The 21,711-nt window shown below is 32.8% G+C and overlaps 2 protein-coding genes across 4 annotated transcripts in view; one reads left to right on the top strand and one right to left on the bottom strand.

Annotated features, from left to right (window-relative positions):
- The window catches only part of LOC130453353 (methanethiol oxidase-like), a 355,984-nt gene extending 351,136 nt beyond the window's left edge, over nucleotides 1–4,848 (bottom strand). For 2 of the 3 annotated variants that reach the window (XM_056793050.1, XM_056793051.1), the window contains exons 1-4: nucleotides 4,170–4,412; nucleotides 2,198–2,343; nucleotides 1,838–2,035; nucleotides 575–734 (exon numbers count right to left, since the gene is read on the bottom strand). In XM_056793050.1, the coding sequence (XP_056649028.1) occupies nucleotides 575–734; nucleotides 1,838–2,035; nucleotides 2,198–2,343; nucleotides 4,170–4,179 (514 nt within the window). In that variant the 5' untranslated portion in view covers nucleotides 4,180–4,412. Of the gene's footprint in view, nucleotides 1–574; nucleotides 735–1,837; nucleotides 2,036–2,197; nucleotides 2,344–4,169 lie in introns of all 3 variants that reach the window. The other variant, XM_056793049.1, reaches the window with a different exon arrangement.
- A 13,582-nt stretch (nucleotides 4,849–18,430) lies between these two features.
- On the top strand, nucleotides 18,431–20,500 carry LOC130440657 (larval/pupal cuticle protein H1C-like). Its single transcript, XM_056773919.1, has 2 exons — nucleotides 18,431–18,442; nucleotides 20,210–20,500. The coding sequence occupies exons 1-2, from the start codon at nucleotides 18,431–18,433 to the stop codon at nucleotides 20,498–20,500; spliced, it is 303 nt and encodes a 100-aa protein (XP_056629897.1).
- The last annotated feature ends 1,211 nt before the right edge of the window (nucleotides 20,501–21,711 follow it).

Raw genomic sequence — 21,711 nt, 5'->3', positions numbered from 1 at the left:
TTCAACAAGTTTGAAAATATCCTGTTAAATGACGAAGTCTACTTTCATGTGAATAGTTTTAATAATAACCAGAACTGTTGATACTTAGCAGAGAAGAATCCGAGACGAAAGTTTGAACGACTCCTGTACAGTCCAAAGCTCGGTGTAAAGACCGCAGAGGTTGCTAAAGACATAGTCCTTATTTTCAAGAAGATCGACGACACCAACTTCTCAAATAAAGAAAATATTGTATTTTGACCATGTATGGTAGCTTTTACAGAGTTGAATATTCCGAAGTCTAGTAATGTTCCTAATTTGCCTCAACGGATGCCAGTTAAATGTTTTTAACGCAATTTGAAACGATGTGTATATTCTAGAGGTTGTGTAGTAACCACTATTTAAATTAAAACAAATAGTTTGTAGAGATTTTTTGTTTTTTTGGATCCAGAGTTACAGAAGTCTTAAAGTTTCAACTCAAGAACCTGTTTCCAACAAAACTAAGCAGCTTGCCGTACATCAAATCACACAATTAAAGCGAATTATTCCCTAATAAATAGTTTTATATATATATATATATATATATTTTAAAATTCACCTTTAACTTCGAACGTTTTGCTGTCTAACAGGATAAAATCAGATTTCGCGTTTCCTTCATTATCCCCCATTATTGATATCATTATTTCGCCATTAGCAAGGCAATGTGCTGTATGGGGAGTCCTGCAATTAAACTTTCTCATCTCGGTTCCTTCCACTACCTAAAAGACGTTCATTAATATTTGCCAGCTTGTATTTATATTATAAATTTATATTGTAATAACTTTTTCATTATGTTTATGTAAAATGTAAGAAAAATCATTTCTATGTAACACAAACTTTTATCTTCAACTTGACAAGTTTTTTTGCAAATATGAAGCATCTTCGATTATAGTTGACAACAAAAATCTGCCAACCATATCTCAATGTATAGAAAAACATTTTAAGCCGCAGCAAGAAAATATTGATTGACAATTTACACTTAAAGACCTCTTGACATGTTTGAAGGCAAAGTGCAATGCAAGGCTCAATATTTCTTGATAAAAAGCATGCGCAGATTAAATTGAGGTTAGGAAATTGTATACTTTTACTAATGAAATGTAAGGCGACGTGCAATATTTTGTTCCTGCATGAAATTGCTTGTAATCTCTTGCACGTTGTCTTGCACCATGTCAAGCGGCCTTAACGAAAATATCAAAATGATTCAGACACTATAAAATAACCGTAATGGCTACAAACACAATAATCACCGGAAGCATTAATCGATGGGTACCAGCCTTCGATCTATTCTTTTTTATTAATTAAAGTACAGACTGTGTTCCTGTGTAACTGTTTTTGTTATTTTTTTTTTTAATATTTAATAAGTCTATACATGTGTTACGCGAAATTGGTCCTTAGGCCGGCACTGTTCAGCTACAATGGCATTTTAATTTTCGGCGAAATCGCGAGGCGCCTTTCATCGACTTTTTATAAATGGCGGACGCGCCTTTGACATTTGCTTTTTGAAATGTTTATTAAAGCAGGTGGTTTATTCACAGTATTTCTTTTAAATAATTTCTAGGGAAATCTATATATTTATTATTTGTGTTTTTTGGTCTAGAAGTTTGTAGAATTCTATTCAGGATATATAAGGAGTTGTGTAATCGCAGTTAGTTAGTTTTAAATGAATAGTCCTAGTGAAAAGAACGAATTAGTGAAAGTTATTGCAAAAGTTATCTAATTGATATTTTTTATAAATTATTATACGTTAAGTGTATTGTATAGTGTGTAAATAACTAACGTTACACATGTATGTTTTTGCCTATCAGTTGTAAATCTAATATACCTTATGAAACTCGGGAGCCCTTGGATTTTTTCCCACATCTACCACGTAGATTCTATCAGATCCTAAAGCCGGTAATACTAGTTTATCACGTGCATTACCATTGGAACATCCCTCAGAACAATGTATGCTAGAACAAACATTCCAACCAGAATGATGGAGTTCGTCGTTTTTATTACCAGTTCTTAATCGATGAATGATCTGAAATTATGAAAACATTTCAATAATAATTAAAAGCATGCATACGTTCGTAAGGAATCCAGTTGACACATAATCATACCGCCACCTTCAAATCATACAGGTGCGCCATCTACAGCGTTTCTCTGAACTATATTTGAACTGCCTTCGTATATTAATACTGACCTGACAATATTCCGATGAATTTGGATCCACATCAACAGTAGCTAAAAGGTCCTCACCTCCGTGAGGGTTAATACAAACTACGTACAATAATTTTTCTCTTGGTCCATATTTCATAGCATCTAATGGACTAGCATATCCAGGTCCTCCTAATGAATACAAAAATCACATTTAGAGAACAATTAAATAAAAATTTGAAGGATTTTTTTATCAAAATAGTGGGCTGTGAACGCTTTCTTTCTCAGGTCAATTCGTTTCTCCGATAAACTGTCACACTTTTATTTCTTGATATTCTAGAAAATCCGTTTTGTTTCTAATTAAAAAGAGTGTAGAATTATTATTAGCTATGGAGAGTAATAATGAAGAAAGTTTAAACTGCACACCAGAAGATGTTGAATCGGCAACTGCAGCGACTATGAATCTTCTCCCCAAGAAATCCAGGGAACAGTATTTAAAGCAAAATAATTCTTTCCTTGAGTGGCGTACTAAGAAAGGAATAAACAGGTATACAAAAAGAATGTTACTAGCTTACTTTAAAACTAAATCCAAAATGTGGAAGTCTTCAACACTTTGGTCGACTTATTCAAAACTGAAAGGGCAACCTAAATAACTACGTAGACATCAGTAAATACTCGAAACTCATTGCATATTTGAAAAATAAATCAGTTGGCTATAGATCCAAAAAATTTAAAACATTTGCCAGTGACGAAATTAATAAGTTTCTGTTGCAAGCTCCAGACGATCATTATCTCATGCATAAGGTAAGACAGCAAAACATTTCGATGTAACCTTAGATATTATTTGTAACATCTTTCAGGTTGCCTCAATATTCGGAATTGCAGGAGCCCTGCGGAGGGAGGAATTATATAAATTGTAACGATATTAATAACAGCGCAAAATTATCACAGTACCTGATACAAAAACTAATGTTTAACGTCGATTTACTGTTATTGGTGAAACATGTAACAATAGATTAAACTTGGTAAACATTCATAAAAAATATAAAAACCAACGACCCACAAATATCAAAACAGATCATTTCGTTTTGCAGTATGGAAATGGAAAATGCAAAACCCAAGTTGTAGATACCTTTTAAAAAACTCCCTCGCTTATCGTAACATATTTGAATTTACCTAATCCTAAAAACTACACTGGGCATACATTTCGACGCTCCTTGGCGTCTCTATAAGTGGATTCCGGTGGTGATATAATCCAACTAAACAAGCACGGTGGGTGGAAATCCAACACAGTTGCGGAGGGTTAGGACTCAATAAAAAAAATGGATCCTCGTAGTGAAAATTTTTAACAACTAGTTCGACTTGAAGCAACATTGTAAATGTTCACGATCCTACCAACAATCCAATAAGTACTAATACAACTATAGACGATGTTATTTCTTTGAACTCGTTAAATGTAGTCAATTCAAGTACCAATAGTAATGTAACTTCGTCTTCACTTCAAATTAATAATGCTCATAGTTGTACTTTTAATATTACTATTACAAAATAAAAATTGATAAAAGTTTTGTCGAATTTCTTACGTCTACGGACGTAGAAAAAAATTTATATGAAACTCGTGAGTGAAGTAAAGAATTGGTCAAAGCTTTACTCACTTGTTGCATAGATAACTATTTTATAAAAAGTTATGTTAAAGAACCGTAAATGCACCATGAGGTATTAAAATTTTATAGTAATATAAGAGGCATTTTGAAAAATATGGATTATTATAAAAAAATATTCAAAATTACAAACTAGTACATATATAATAGACAGTTGACTTTAATAACCTGTAATTTTCTCAACCTCTGTATCATATCTTTAAAATTAAACCAACGGAAATGATAACGGAAGAAACTGTTATACGCCCTGTGGCATTTTTTAGATGTGGACCTTGTTTTAAATTCTATTTCATACATTTACTATGAATAAAAGAAAAAAATAAATATGGTAGCTGATAATATCCAAAAAATACTTACCAGATTTCATGATGTCTCTAAATTACAACACTTATGACTGCCAATACTTCATTTAATATCTTATCTTCTCTGGTCAATAATGAAAGTTTATTATTGTGAAAGGATCTTATAAATAGTTTTAAAATAAAATAATGTAAATGTAAATATATCTATCAGTTAGTAAATGAATCGTTTAAATTATTAACAACTGCGTTTTTGAACATGATAATTATTCTAATAACACTTGTTTACACAGTTTTTATACACCAACTGAAAGTTATTGAAGTGATAGTTAGCCAGAAAGAATAATAAAAATATTTAGAAATACTTATAACGCCTTCTTTTTATAGTTTCTTAGATATTTTTTTCTTATTTTAAACGAACATTAATCTCCTATTATATTTTACTCCAAATCACTGATAGCATTCTTTAAAAATATTTATATTTAAATGAAAACGCTTTCCCGTCCAACACTCATATTTCCAAAGATTTCAAAGAAAAAATTCAAAAGTTTCTGTAAGAAATGAATCTTCAATAACATTTCACCATTCGTTAAAAATTGCAATCTGCCATTTTCTTAGAATTCTGGCTAACAGAATAAACATTTTTAGATCTAAGCTGAAATTTTTGTAACCGTTGGTGATATTCATACTGAACACACTGTTTACACTACCACTACACCAACACTCACAATTACACTGTCTGACGAGCGTTTCGATAACCAACTTAGGGAAACAGTTCACCTTCAATCTCTGAAGACGATAACTTGGTTATCGAAACGCGCGTCAGACAGTATAATCATGAGGGTTGGTGTAATGTGTTCAGTATTTTCAGATCTTCAGTTTGATGAAGTTAACTTCTAGTTTAGTCAACCAACTTAAATATTCTTCACTGTATCCAATCCTATCTGTTGATAGAATTGAAGAGTATGACAGTGTATTTGGTTTCAACAAAAATAAAATACTTGTATCTTAAGTGCCATAAAAAAGAACAGTTGTGTTACTGTTAAGTTTGCACACGTCTAGCAATTAAATGTCAGATGACCGAGAAGAGAAACCCGAAATTATTTAATTTTATAACAACACAAGCAGACATCGTTGATGAATTGTGTGCTACATACAATTTGCTTGATCATCAACATGGTGATTTTGTCTCTCTGAGCTTAGTTAAGTAAACAGCTTAAAATATAGAATAAAACCATGTTGACAAAACAAACTAGTTCCACTTCCAAGTAGCGAAAATCAACATGGTACCAGTTCTGATACAACAGAAAACGTTGTACAACTTGCTGTAAAGAATCAAAAAAAAACGCCAGAACGACATATAGATTATGATAGATTAAAAACGTCATAGAACACACCGTACTTTTGAAACAGTGACATTAATTTTCTCATCAGTAATTTAATCCTTATTCCAAGAATTATCTTTTATTTTTTTTAAAACTATGTTAATGTATTGCTCCTATCGGGTGGTTTTGAAATTCCAGAAGCACGTTCTTTCTTTAGTAGGGGAATGTTTGTAATGAAACGTTCAATGCAAACATCATGTCTTCAGTTCTAATACAAACGGAAATGGTAGTAGATTCTAAATATTTCAAATCACTAAAGCATATCTGCGAAGTCCAAATTCGCCTTTATAGAATTTAAGTTTTTCAAAAACGTCTATTTGATTCAACTTCAACTTTTAAACAATCAATCTGGTATTTTTTGCATTCTTATCTCTGTTCAAATAAAAAAAATATTTGCGGTAAATTTACAAATATAGAATAAAACCATGTTGACAAAACAAACTAGTTCCACTTCCAAGTAGCGAAAATCAACATGGTACCAGTTCTGATACAACAGAAAACGTTGTACAACTTGCTGTAAAGAATCAAAAAAAAACGCCAGAACGACATATAGATTATGATAGATTAAAAACGTCATAGAACACACCGTACTTTTGAAATAGTGACATTAATTTTCTCATCAGTAATTTAATCCTTATTCCAAGAATTATCTTTTATTTTTTTTAAAACTATGTTAATGTATTGCTCCTATCGGGTGGTTTTGAAATTCCAGAAGCACGTTCTTTCTTTAGTAGGGGAATGTTTGTAATGAAACGTTCAATGCAAACATCATGTCTTCAGTTCTAATACAAACGGAAATGGTAGTAGATTCTAAATATTTCAAATCACTAAAGCATATCTGCGAAGTCCAAATTCGCCTTTATAGAATTTAAGTTTTTCAAAAACGTCTATTTGATTCAACTTCAACTTTTAAACAATCAATCTGTATTTTTTGCGTTTTTATCTCTGTTCAAATAAAAAAAATATTTGCGGTAAATTTACATAAACAAACTATTACGACAATGAGGAAAATGCCTAGTACTCGTACAACATTGATCTACATATTTTGTAGCTGAAATAAATATTTTGCAAAATAACTCACGTACCTGTTACTTGAATTACTAGTTTAATGGTTGCAGTACTTGTATGTGACGGTAGACTCTGTAACTTGGTCATAAATTTTCAATGCACTTGTTCCACTTTCACGAAGTGCGCCGGATGACCCTGGGTGATACACCCATTTCTCATTCATACTCTCATTGTTTTTTCTTCATTCATCGATCAAATATTCTCACAGTACCTACTGACCAGTTCATAAAATTTTTTTCACTTTAATACTAAAACTAAAACGATGTTCAAACAATTTTTGTACCATTTTTATAGATTACTATCGAAATTTGTGAAGTTTTTCTCTTTGCTTATATCTTAATATTCATTGGTATAGTCGTAGATAAAGTAAAGTATTCAACTTGGTCTTCATTTAATTGAGTAATTGGAGCAGTCGCTTGCGGTCCATTCTGCATACTAAGAATTTTATTTATTTATTAAGATGCGCTTTTATATTCGATCTAATAGATAGAACAAAGTTTTTTTTACTTCATTGCCGAAAAACTTGCGTTGGTTAACTTGAATTTTTTTGTATTTTGAGATACCTAGGGAAAGGGTGGAGTAATTAAAGGGCATAACAAAAATACACCATAATCACTATGCTTATTACTTTTATTAATTTATGGCACGTTATGACATTAATCTAAATATGATTTGGGACAAACTTGGGAAAATCAACTTATCACATTTTTTAATAATTAATCATTAATAAAAACATTTTGGAAAACCATCTATGGGGTATTGTCGTGGAATCTATCTACTTGATATAATTAACACAAGTTACAATATGAGACTAAAGTTATTTCGTGCTGAAATCTAAGAGTAGTTCGTTTTTCGTCTCTTGTTGTCTTTGGTAAAAATTCGGAAGGTATCTCCAGCTTGTTTTTCCTCAAGGTACCAACCAGTGTCAATGTCTTTTTCTTTTGTGAAGTTTTTATGAGTGGGATACTTGTAAACCAGTTATTGGTGATAAAGTTTCGGTTGGTGCTTTGGACGGGCTGAAAAAGACAAAGGGCAATAATTATCTTTCGCAGTGTTGTATAGTCCTTCAGATTGTGTACCTACGTATGGTTCCAAATTGAATGTAAACGCGGTCGTTGCATCAACCAGCGCGACTATCTTTAGGCCATACTTAGCAGGTTTACTGGTGATCTACTGCTCGAGTGAAACAACGACCTTTAGATGCTAAAAGATGTTAAGATATTCGCTTGCAGTAAAATTTTGAAAATTTGCTAGAAACAGTTTAAGTATTTGCTCCATTTGTGCGAGTTTATCAGTTTCTTTCCTAGCAACACGATCGGCTAACGTATATTATCAAATCTTAGGTAGCTTAGTACGAATCGAAACCACTTTTTAGTCGAATTTTTCAAGGAAAATCGGGGGCACATCATTTTTCCCATGTTTTGAGACCCCCTGAACACGATTATGATGGTTTTTCGAATGTCTGTAGTTTATATATATATATATCTATATATCTGTTTAAGCCACAATTTTTATTTTCGTCTCTCGAGCAATTGCTATGGGTCCAATTTGGTTCAAAATTAGCATACATGGCTTTTTTGGCGGCGGATTGATCTTATTAGAGTTTGATTAAAAACAAATGAATATTTCGAGGGGTCGCAGTGCAAAAAAAGTGGTTTTTGACCTTTGCTCACCTCTGCAGGTCAAACGAAAAGCGACTGAAAAATGAAATTTCACATGTAGGTTCAATTAGTTGCGAGATGATTTCCTGTCTAAGGTCTCTTATTTTTTGGCCAGAAAAAGTTTAACTAGAGGGTTCGAACTTCGTATGCAAGTAGGGGTGATGTTGAAGAATTGTCTTTCTCAAGTTCAAAGTTTTCTTCTTCAGTTCTTCTAGCACAAAACGCCCGAAATCATTTTGATCGTTGTAATTGTTGAACTGGACCGCCTCCTATTTAATGAATAATACGAGTATGATCGTTGCTAGGGTGATTTTTTTTACTTCCCATTTTCGAAATTTCTTGTCATTATGACAATTTTTTCTTTGTTTCAATTGGAATTGAACAAGAGGGTTCGAGACCACCGGGTCTATTGAAATTATGAATTTTCATTCGAGAGAGAAAGTTAACTTGTGAAATGAAAAGTTATTGAGTAATAGCAAATTTTCCATATAAAGAAATAAGATAAGAAATTCATTTTATTGAAAGATTTGTTTGTGTATTAGTTAAATTCTTCATTCGTCGAAAAATTCGACTTTCGTGATGGAGCTCTGCTGCTCACGGCTTTTTTTACTTATTGGAAGGTAACAAGCCTCAATGCCACTACCTTTTGAATTATCCCAAAGCTGAGAGCCATTTTTTTCTTGAGATTCTGTTGTTAGTTTCAGTGGGTTTGGGTTCTTTGTTGAGAAATGATGAAGTCCAAAGTTGACAAAATATTCAGTTTATTGAACAGAGTTTTTAAAAAGTACCTGTCAATGTACACAAAAATCAGTATCTAACTTTTACAATTTTAATATTAAAAATATTCAGGACTTTATATAAAAGTAACTTATTTGTTTGTTTACAATTCTTACAATTCTGTGAAAGAAAATTAATGAACAAAGTTTTGGCATGTGGTGACAAGATTTGAATACAAAAATAAAGCTTAATTTGATACGAAATGAACATACCTTTTCAATCGTTTGACAATACTTGTTTTAACAAAACTCTTGCTGAACAATCATCAGATTGTTCAACAATTCTTGAAATTACAAATTGGAGCACTTTTGCCTGTCGTCATTCCATTTCGCTTTTTCGTTGTCGCGTCAACATATCAAAAAGTGCTTATCGCTTGCCAACTTAACTAAATTAAAAATTATGATGAACACGGTTACCAACTTTGACTCTATATAAAACAAAATAGTGTGAGGTAAGGTTATGGTCAAGATTGGGATAGGTCGTGTCAGCTGTCAACTTGATCAATTTTCAACAGATTCTTAGAATTCCTATCAATAACAATATTCCTATAAAGGTACTTATTTCTCTTTCATCTGTAAATCTAGCGTGTATAATTATCTCAAAAAGATGCTGAATTTGCTGTATGTATATATTAGATTCCAGATCCCTTCAATTTATCTCTAATATTTCTGTATACGACGTTTCTTCTTCTGTGTTTGAATTGTGGCCACTTTAGTTCAATACATCTTCAATTTCCAGTGAATCCTCCTCAATTCCATTCTCATTCACCTCCAATTCTAATTCGTTTAACATTCTAGATGTCTGCACTCGATAACAAGCGAAACGTCTCTGATGAGTGTAGAATAGTGTGTAGTTACAGATACTAAGAAGGTTGTATGTGAGCGCGCCATCTATTAGAAATTATGTTACTTAAAACATACCCGGTCTACGATCGTAGACCACGCGCTTAAACGAGGGTTAAATTAGATTTAAACATTTTATGGTTCGTCTATCTAATATTTTCAATCATAGAGGTTAGGTTAGGAAAACTGTAAGGTAATTTAACTTTCTAGATTGTTAAAGGGTGTTTTAGATTCATATTATTAAATTGAAACGGTCAAACAAACTATTGTGTTTAAAATTCTTGCGTCAATCAATAGATTGTTGCAGGGTTGTGAAAGATTTTAAATCTTATCTTTATAAATTTTTATGAGAATTCGAAACTAAATAATAGCAAAAAATGCCGATAGAATTCGAGTAGAAGTAGCTTAGTCGAACTCAATAAATCTGGACTTCCCCCGTCCTTTCTAGTGCCTACATAATAATAGAAATTGTAGCAAGGACGTCAACAGATTGATTAAGAATCAAAGTGATTAATTAATATCATTATTTGTAGTACTGTATATCGCAGCAGGTTTTAAATCGGGTCAGAATACGCGTTAATGCGTTTGTCTATTTTATTTAGTAAACAAAAAATCGGTAATTCAGAAGAACTTCTTGTGAAAGTTTACCATCATCCATTATTTATATAATTGTAGATAAAAATAAAACGTTGTGTTGAGGTGATTTTGATGAGATTTGTTGATATGAAAAGTACATAATCTTTATTTCAATAAAAAAAATTCCGATTTTTGCTTCAATCAGTGACTTCGACAAAATTTTCAGCATAAGCCGTAAAACAGTTACAAAAATTACTGTAGCAATTACTGTAGGAAAGTTGTTCTAGAAGATTTTTGACCACCCACTCACCCAAAATAATGTCCACGCGTTTCTAGAGGCCATTTTTTTTATAATACGATGTCTGGCTATTAAATAGCGAGACAGGTTACGAAAAAGGGTTTTATTATAAAAATTATTCTACATTTCACTACTTCCCTTCAATATACTACGCACACTTTTCCATAAGTTTCTTCCATTGATCTAAGTTGTACTGAAAGTCTTCTTTGGTGAAGGTGTTTAGGAGCTCTGCCGTTTTTTGTTTTACCGCTTCCATCGACTCAAATCGGGTCCCTTTCAAAGCACATCTTTTTCTAACCTTTCTAACCTTTCAAGGAAATATAAGCAGACCCTTTGACGCAAGAGTTTTTGGTTACGAGTCAGATTTTTTGGCACCAACTCCGCCCAGACTTTTGTTATGTGTAATTCCTCGTGTAAAATTTTTCTGACCGTTTCTTTATCGGCGTTTACAACCTCGGCAATCACCCAGATGCTCATTTAACGATCGACACGCACAATTTGGTTGATTTTGGTTGATCACTGGTTCTGGAGTTAGAACGGTCACAGGGCAACCTGGGCGCTGGTCATCTTAAGTGCTCTCTCGGCCTTCACTAAAGCGCTTACACCAGTCAAAAACACACGCACGAGATAGAAAATTGTCCTCATAGGCCTCTTGCAATAATTTATAGCACTTAGTAAGAGTTTTTTTTTGAAGTTAATGAGAAATTTGAGATTGATACGTTTTTCGTCACACATTTGTTTTCCCGCACGAGAAAAAAACACGTTCGTTTCAAACCGCTACTGCATAAATACTATAATATTGACGGAAACGTGTTTTGGGATGTGCATAGACAAGATATTTAGATACCCAACGCACTACCCGTTTTTTATCCCACCCGTCTAGAGCGCCCTCTAGGCGCGTAGTCTTGTTATTTAATAGCCAGACCTCGTATTTTTTTCCCTGAAGCTCTAAAATAATCCGTTTCTGAAACATAGCGGATGGCTGTTCTCAAATGCAACCGGTTAGAAATTACAAAACAAAAATGACAAAGTTGTGTCATAAAAATTGAAGCGAAGCTAATGGTTATGCAACTATTGTAGAACTATAACGAAATCTATGAGAAAAGTGAACAAAATCTGATATTGAACTAGACCAGAGATTTGTTAACTCAAGTGTCCGCGATGAAACGTTCAGTTGTGATCTGTCTTAAAAGAAAAATGATTAAATTCGTAACAGAGATTTTTGTAACGGCTTCACCATCAAAAAACAGAACTTAAAATGTCCTGGCGTTCGTAATATACATGCCGAGGCGAACACCTAGTGTATTGTTCACCCTTTTACTACTTTTATTTAATTGTCTATTCTAGCATTATATTATACCATTCACATTCTAATGGAACACTATTAATTCCTGTGATTAGATGTCTGTTGTTGATAAAAATATATTTCGAAACCCACGCTTTATGTGCATAATTAATAGTGAAATATTGGAACAACGGCTTCCAATACAAGTTGTTATGTAACTGAAACGCTTCAGTACATTCGAGTATATTTTATCAATTTTTCGACGTTGTTAATAAAACCACTGAAATCGGTCAATTGAGTATTGAGAACGTTTCCAAATTTAGTTTAATCAAAATGTGATAATATTTGAAAAAATGAAAATTTCTCTTAACCGAGAGAGTGGTATGTACGAGGTCTGGCTATTAAATAACGAGTCTGTGCGCCTAGAGGGCGCCCTAGACGTATGGGGTAAAAAACGAGTAGTGCGTTAGGTATCTAAATATCTTGTTCATGTACGTCCCAAAACACGTTTCCATCACTGTTATAGTATTTGTGTAGAAGCGGTTTGGAACGAACGTGTTTTTTTCTCGTGCCGAAAACCATGTGTGACGAAAAACGTATCAATCTCAAATTTCTTATTAAATTGAAAAAACTCTGACTGAGTGGCGTGAGTGCTTCAGTGATGGCCAAGAGAGCAAATCAAAATTCAAGGCAATACTGATCGTTTTTTCGACATCAACGATATCGTGATGTCCGAATGGGTTCCAGAGGGTCAGACTGTCAACCAAACTTACTATTTGTCCGTTTTGGCAGCACTGCGAGAACGTGCTATCTTTGAAGCAGTATTTGGCCAGTAATTCAAGCCCTAAATCACGAATTTTTTGCATGGCAACATGAGATTTGTGTGCAGGGGCGTTGTCCTGCAAAAACAAAACACCTTTGGATAACTTTCCGCGTTTTTTCTCTTTAATTCTTTCCCGTGGAGTGGTCAGGAATGTCGAATAGTAATCTCCAGTTATTGTTCTACCCTGAAAACTGAAGCAAGAACTTTTCCAGCAGATTTTTGGACTCGAAACTTCTTAGGTCTTGGAGAACCAGAGTGTCGCCATTCCATCGATTGTTGCTTCTACCTTTGCACGCTTTTGGTCAACATTCAAACATTTGAGGATCCGTTTTGCAGCAATTTTTCCCATCACGTCAAATTGACGTGAACTATATGATGAACGCGTTCGTATGAAATATTCAGTGCTTCAGATATTCGTTTTAGCCCAATTCGACGGTCTGATAAAATCATGTCATAAACTGCATCGATATTTTCGGGGACTGACTCAGAAACTGGCCTTCCCGATCGGTCATTATCTTCAATGGAAAATTTACCTCTTTTGAAGCTTGCAGTCCAATCGTTCACTGTCGCATACCAAGGACATTGATCACCAAGGGTATTAAGCATATATTCGTAAATATGCTTACCTCTTAATCCTTTTAAATACATGTACTTGATGATGACGCTATACTCCAATTTTTCGATTTTCAGAATTTTGGTGGACATCTTTTTTCTTTTAATTTATTGCATAACTCTGGTTCACTTTTTTGACGTCAAACTTTACACTGACACTTCTAATAATTTATTGTTCGTTGCTATGGTAACGCAATATTTTGTGGTCTAGGCTAACTAGATATCAATACATCAACATTTTTTGAATTCTTATACTACTCTAGCGTTCTATATACCACACAATGTAGCCCTTTTTCCACAAAATTTATCTCTATTGAAATATTCAAATCGTCAGAAAGTATTTCATTGCTTGATGGTTCGTATGGACGACTAGTCACGTCATATCTGGTATTTCGCCGGTGATCAAATCGTGGTGTCGGAGGTGGTAGCAATTTTGATTAGAGTTTAATATCGATTCTATGAAAAGATGAAAATATAGAAGATTCCGTTCCACAAGAAAGTTCATGGATTATTGCAATGTATATGACCATTCTGCTAATTTATTTATGGATATGTGGATTTTTTGCATCGTCGCCGTTGCTTTGAATTCGTGGGATAGATAATTTGAAGTGCCGATTAGGGAAAGAAAAAATTATGTTGAGATTCTAGTAGAATAAATATAAAGGGAATACAGATGCTTTAGAATAAATATGAGGATTGTCTCAGAAGTACCTGGTCCAACAAAAACAAACAAACATTTTGAAAAAAAATTTTTTTTATCGTAATATCCTTTTAGCTGGGTATGGACCCTTTTCCTAGCTATGTTCAATAAGTTCGATAGTTTTAATAAGAATCGTGAAGCTCTACAAAGTAAGACATTAAATGCCGACGTCACATCTTCATTGTTGGAAAATTTTTGACCATCGAGACATTTTTTCAACTCTAGATTTAGCGAATAGAGTGTATGAGGTAGCAATACAAACTTTTATTTTAATAATTTTGGTCATTGCAAGAACGGATCTGTAAACATTGTCTTGATGAAACAACACTTTCTTCTTATCCAAATGCAGCCATTTTTGCTTGATTTCTTCGCTTAAACTTTACAATAAATTAGCATAATACTCGCCGTTGATAGTTTTCGTATTTCAAGATAGTCAATGGAAGTTATTCCACCCGCATCCCAAAACAACCGACGACATCACTTCCCTTTTCAGTCCATTGTTTTATTTGTTATTTTGTTTCGGGTGTGAATTGATCCATGGATATGAAACGGCACTAAAATTTCTGTTGTATTTTTTCCATGTTTACAAATTCACTGAAAACGTTCACTACTGTTGGCCGCCAATCAAATGCTAAACAACGTGACGCCATCAAACTTCGAACATTTGCTGTATAGATTATGTACTTTCTAATACCGCGGCCATCTATAGGTCAGGCCAGGTACTTCTGGGACTACCCTCGTAACATTAATAATTTTCATTGGGGATATAAAATATAGTTGACTGTAGCTTCTATACTATAGTTCAAGATTTTATTGAATATGTGTAGTGATTTAAGAGTTTCGAAAAGGCAGATGAAACTTATATTTAGTTTATTATTAAAGAATGCCGAATCATCTCAAATTTGGAATTTTCATTCCATCATCTAAGGATATCATTGGGGTTACCGCTCTCTTTATTTGTTTAGGTTTGTATTTGGATAAATGTTGATTGACTGATCCTTACAGTGAATGAATTATTTAATCTGAAAACCCTCCGGAGCAATCTCATCAGAGGTAGTTCTGATCTATCTTGTCATGTACTAAATTATTTCTGATAGATTGCGATATTTTAACGAGTTCCAAACAAACAAATGATGTGCAGTATCATATTTCTTTGGCGTTATCTTTCTGACGGTCAATTCATCGATCATATCGTTACACGTAAAGAGATTTGGCTTCATCATTTTTTTATCTCCAAAATAAATAAAAGGAAATATGGAATAGAAACCAAGTATGCCGAAACTTCTAGGTGTCTTATTCCAACTTCCTCAAACTGAAGCTAGTTGACTAGAAAGTACCAGTACTTAAAAATCATTGAGGCTTGTTAAAATAATTTTCCCATACTGCTGGTCTTGAGGAAATGATTTTATGTACCTATCGAACTATGCAAAATATTTTCATGTGTTCGGTTTGTGATTTATTGTAGTGTAATAACAGTTTCTTCTCAAAAGAAAGGTAATTAAACAACTGAAACTTGTTTATACGTTACAATTAGGAGTGAATTTAATTATATGCATAAAATAAATTTGCAATTCAAAATGCCTTAATGAAAAATATAGTTTTACCAGTGACATTCTAGTCTATTTATTTAAAGGTTTCATTTATAGATACATCCGAGTGGTAATTCGTAGTTAATTGTGGGCGGCCAAGTGGCCGTTGAGCACATAAGCCTTTAGATAAGCCGTTTGATGTCATTAGGCAAGTTGCGAGGCTTGCCTAAGTGTTTAAACCGCGCTAGTATGGGTGCAGCGCCATCACAGATGACGAGGTCTGCGATTTCGTTCTACTCCAAGCACCAACGGCAATCCGGATCGTCCGTGATGCCCACGGTGTGGAGATGGCGACTTAGACGGCAATGTTCGATTAGAAGTCCAACTAGTAATTATCCGTTTGTCTTGACGAGCTGGCACTATTGTTATAAAACAGTAACAATAAACAATTATTTATTCACAACAACCATTTTATAAGGCAATTAGTTTTTTCAATACTTTTCTGCTATTCAGGACGATGGGTCTGCTAATAAGATAAAAAAAAGAAAGTTAATAACAATTACATTATGTCTAAAAACAAAAATTATGAAAACCCTAAAATACCTCAGAAATCACCTGTCAGTAAACGCTCCAAATGGATACTGAATCTAAACCCGCCCGCCGTAATCATTGGAATGCCGGGTATCAAATTCTTCTTCTTTATATTTTCCTTTCGATGTGATTCCTTCTATTATGTTATTCAGTAATTTTTCATCGCTAATCGTGTGACGTTGGTTGGTCGAGGTTTGTTGATATTTTGCAACGTTATAACCTCGATCTTTACTAGTCTTGGTTCACTCGGAAGCCTGAGGCCCATTGCATTATCCTTTCTACCACCTTCTTTGCATATCTCTTCATAGTACATTGAATCTTTTTCAAAAACAAATATCGTATTAAGATTCACGCCAAAAATAATAGCAATTGTTGTGATGGACCATACAAATAAGAACATACAGTGTGAAATAATCAATAAAACGATTGTAGACATGTGTGTATCAATTTTGTATAATTTTTGAAAATGAAGACACAAACAATTTTATTCCAAAATTCAAAAGGAATTTCGTAAAAGAAATCTTCGCTTCTTTGGTTAGCCCAGTGTGTGACCCCAACGTAGTTAGTAGCCTCACCGTGTACACCATAACCACCATGACCATGTCCATGAGGCGGAAATCCTGGCAAATCTAGAGAATTTAAAAATTCTTGTAGATGGTTCACAACATTGTATATTTCCTCATTTTGCCAGGAATGTCATATTTAATTTTGAAATTAAAATTTTGATTCGTTGCATTTCGCGTTTTTCTGTCTGAATTTGTCAGAAACAGAATACTTTTTTAATTTTATAGAAATTTGTGGCTTTTAGATTTATTAATGTAATAGATGCACATCAAAGATACGTTTACATTTCAAGTGAAATTTTACCACAGACAATTCGTATTGTAAAATTTTTACGATACTAACGTCAATCAATTGTTTTGCCTTCCCTGAACCTCTCCACAAACCCTTGATTATATTATAGAATATAGAAAAGTGTTATTATTAGACATTTTCAGGCAAATTTTAAAATTTTTTTCTCCGCAAGAACCATCCTCATACTTCAAGAATTGTTATGAGAAAAAGATTTCTTCTTTTTTTGAACCTGAAATAATTGGACTTATACAGTTAGCTTCACAGTTATTTGATTACAACTTATTTGGTAATCCATTTGTGAATACTATACTTCGCGTCGTTAAATATTTATTCACAAATAACCAATTTTTTTTTTTTTTAATAAATTCTCCATTATCCAATATACTAAGCAATCTAATAATATGAAAATATATTGAGAACAGTTCATAACATATTTATTTCTAATTAAATTTTGTGTGGCACCTCTACTACATAACAATTATCTATGTAATTATAAAAAAGAAGAAGAAAATTGAATAACTATGACAGTTGGTTTGTATTGATCCAGGGAATTAATCAATATTAAAAAATAAATTAATTTTGACAACGTTCAAAACACCCCTATGTTTTATTGGTTGATTTTTGAGATTACAGCTGCTGCTAGAGTGATATCATATTGGTGATATAAGATGAAATCGCACTATTTCTGATTTCTAAGAAATTATTTCATGAATAAAACGTTAATACAAACAAGATAAAAACGGAATTTAGCTGTATTTGTACAAAAAGCACTAGCAGAACAAAAAATTCTTGGTTTGCTGTAGAAAAATTCGTATGGAAATGAAAAAATTACGAAATGTGAAAATTTCATGCTTATTGTTAGTTACCTAAAAAGTGATTGATAATATTTTCATTACAACAATGAAATCGCGAAAAAAAAAACAAATGAATCTTATAGAAAATATTTGGTATTTAAAAATGCAATAAATGAAAATAAATTCCAATCTACTAAATAAGTACTGAAAAGTAATCACGGCATGATCATTCATAACATTGTTATGGTTTTTTACCCAAACAATAATGATAAGAATCTGAATGAGACGCCGCTGATTTAGATGAAGAATTGATTTAACACTTCAGATATATCTCATATTATGTTGTTTGGTAAGGTTGGGAAATTAAAATAAAAACAAAAAGAAAGGACATACCCTAGTTAAGTAGAGGGCATATGATTGAGTACCAGTGGGGAAACCATATAAAACAACAGATATTGTTGGTTGACAATTATAGACAGTTGTTTTCCTTTGTTTTTACAATACCTGAGAAGTCACAGCTAATATGTTCAAATTGGTATGTTTTTTTTATTATTTTATTATCAGTCAATCAACAGAAATAAACGTTTATTGGTTTGAATTTTGGGGTTTACTGTAACATTAGACTTAAAACATTGAATAGTCCTTATAAATCCACTTAACTATCTTGATACTAGACTAATTGAAAGTGCAAGTTACTGAACAGTCCAAATGTAGACACAAAACCGCTACAGACCTTTGTGTTTGTAGTTATATTATGAGGAAAGTTGGCAAACGTTTTTCTTATGATTAGAGAATATTTTTGATATTGATATTTTTGCTCAGTAAAAAATTTTCGTAACGCCATCCGTATTCAAGATAAGAGCGTTGAAGAAAAAATTTACTTACTAATTAATAATAATAATAATTAATTAATTTATCAAACTTTATACCAACATCAGTTATTATCAGTTTTATTATTAAGAGTACCTTTTGGTGAAAAATTGAATGATGTTTAAGTTCAGTTGAAATTTTGCTTAATAAATCTAATATTCAGAAAGTTATGTTCAATACTACTTGGTACGAACCGTGTAACTAGCGCCCTCTATGAGAGTCGGACATAAAAACAAATTCATTGGATGTATAAACTTCCAAAATATATTCGTATAAAATTTCAATACTATGTTGATATGAGTTGACACAAAATCGTGAAAAATGTGTATAATTTTTTCTTTTCTTTTCTAAATGTTCTTGATTTTAGGTCTCTTCTGTTTTAACATTATTTTTTCTCAATAATTTTTGAGAGATTGATAAAAAATTGAGGTTTTGAATTAACTTCATGATATCGACACTGACAATTTGCTTATTTATATCATTTTTTTCTTCGGCGCCCTTTATCTAGAATACGGGATCACCTTTTTTGAATCACCCTGTCTAACATGAAGGGGTTATTTATATAAATTGCCATTTTATTTAAACATGCCTATAAAATGATTCAATTTTCTATATCTATAGATCCAAAACAATCACAATCAGTCAATCAGTAATACACTTAATTCCTAAATTATCAATATAAGTTACTTTGAAGTGTCTCAAATAGATTTTGTTTGAAATCATCCCCCAGATACGAGGAATTAAGCAATTATTAAAATGTGTTTTTGTTTTAATGTTGGACACAAAGTGAGAGGCTCGTTAGATTGTTTTCCAGAGAGATATAATTATGTAGAAATTTGCTAACTTGAGGAATGGCCCTGATATAGGAAAGTTTTTTCCTCTGCATGTCTAGGTTTGTGGTGGTTTTTAGGAAGGGTTTGTTTTAGTGTGGCTCGCTGTGTGTATCAGCTTGCCACAACGCAATTTTGAAAACCAGTTTTTGAAATATAATTTTTCAGCGAGAGTTATGCTTTTTTAAAGCTGCTATTATCATCCTTAAGCTCTAGCCATCTTAACTCTTAACGATCTAGAATTTACTTCGAAGTTTTTTTCTAACTTTCGCTTTTTCCAAAGGTACAAAACTCACTTTTCATCAACTTTTTCTACCACCTACCCGTGGTTTGATTCTTGTTTGTTAATCATATTGAACATCTGTTATTATTTTTCTGGAGCTGTAAGCTGATTAAACGAAATTATGTTTACATACAGTGTGGTCCATTTATATTGAAAACGTACATGTTAAATCTGAAGTTATTAACCGATTTTAACTGATTCTACATATTTGTTTCCTATCTAAATATGCAGAATTGAAAAAATACAACCAATAGCCAAATCCTAAAGCAATTACGTATACAATTTGTTTTACTATTTAAAAATATTATATTTGTTACAGTTGGTACTTGCCGTGCTACTTTGCACCGTCAACGCTGGCATAATACTAGATCACAAACCTGTTATTGCGGTTGCTCACACGGCTACTTCGCATCAAAACAGCAACTCCCTTTCTATCAATCCCGTTCCGATTGTAGCACATAAAGTAGCTGTTGCTCATGCTCCTGTAGCTATCGCCCACGCTCCTATCGCTGTAGCACATGCACCAATAGCCGTCGCTCACGCTCCTGTCGCTGTAGCTCACCACTCTGTTGCAGTCGCCCACCATCCTGTAGCTGTTCTTCATCATTAGGCCATGAAAAAGATACTTACTAAGAGATGAGCAACAAAATTATTTATTATTGTATTATTCTGTAAATATATTCAATAAAGTACAACAAGAAATGCGTTATGAATTTATTCCAATTTCTATTGCACAGGAATTGGCTTTAGGAGGGCAGCACTGCGCCATTCTGGAATACCTACGATACTTGGAGGGTCCGGGACCTTCATTCAAAATTCCTTAAAAATTCGAGTTACCTTTAAAAATGATATAGGAAATAAGAACAAATCATAAGCTTTGAAGCTTTTGTAAATACACTACAACTTTGATAACTTAAGTCTCGACAACTTAATAAAGTTTATAAATTCATAAAAAGATGTGTTTCCTTTCCCTTGGAATCCAAAACCTCTTTTACTTTAAAATACGAACCCTCTATAACGAATAATTTGGGCATCGCACCCCAGCAACTAAAAGTTTTAACGATTACGACCTTTGTAACTTCAATCATCAATGAGTCAATGATGAATGTACAAACAAAAAAGGTTTCTGTAGACAATTGTACAACTAAGATCTAAGGACAGTAACTTATTTTTTTGTATGTATCAGTAGCTTTCAGCCTTCGAGGGAAAATGAATTCAAAAGGAAAACTAAAAGCACTAACATATGCTGATAAGTTGAAAATTATCGAAGCAGTGGTTTCCAGAGGAAAATCGTTGCGGTCCACTTTGGAACACATAAGAGTACATTATCCATCAGGAGAGAAATTGCTGAATTCCTAATTTAGAACAATGCTTTTTTACAAAGTTTAGCGGACCTATACTGAAGGAAAAAGTAGAAGAGTTTGTTAAGTCACTGTAAATCTATAATTTTAAAGCTAACAATGGTTGATTAAAAAAATTTCAAGAAACGATATATTCTGTTTTTCAGAAAAGTTTACTTTCAAACTGAAAGTGTAATCAAAGAAATTTGAAAATATTGAAAAGGTCAATTGAATAGTTAATTGAATGGATACGACACCAATGTTTTAACTCTAACGAAACTGGACTGGTTTTCAAATATCTTTTTGACAAAGCATTAACATTTGAAAATGAAAAATGTCATAGAGGGACCCCTAACATTCTGCTTTGTACAAATACCAAAGGCACAGAAAATTTTAAGCCATTAATGTTTAGCAAATCGAAGAGACCTCGTTGCTTTGCGGACTACAGATCACAGAAACTGGATTATTAGTTCGGTCAATT

This window comes from Diorhabda sublineata, chromosome 2 (assembly GCF_026230105.1).
Source record: "Diorhabda sublineata isolate icDioSubl1.1 chromosome 2, icDioSubl1.1, whole genome shotgun sequence".
NCBI lineage: Eukaryota > Metazoa > Arthropoda > Insecta > Coleoptera > Chrysomelidae > Diorhabda > Diorhabda sublineata.
Note: the sequence above shows the minus strand (reverse complement) of the source record. Positions and strands in the feature narration are given on the sequence as shown.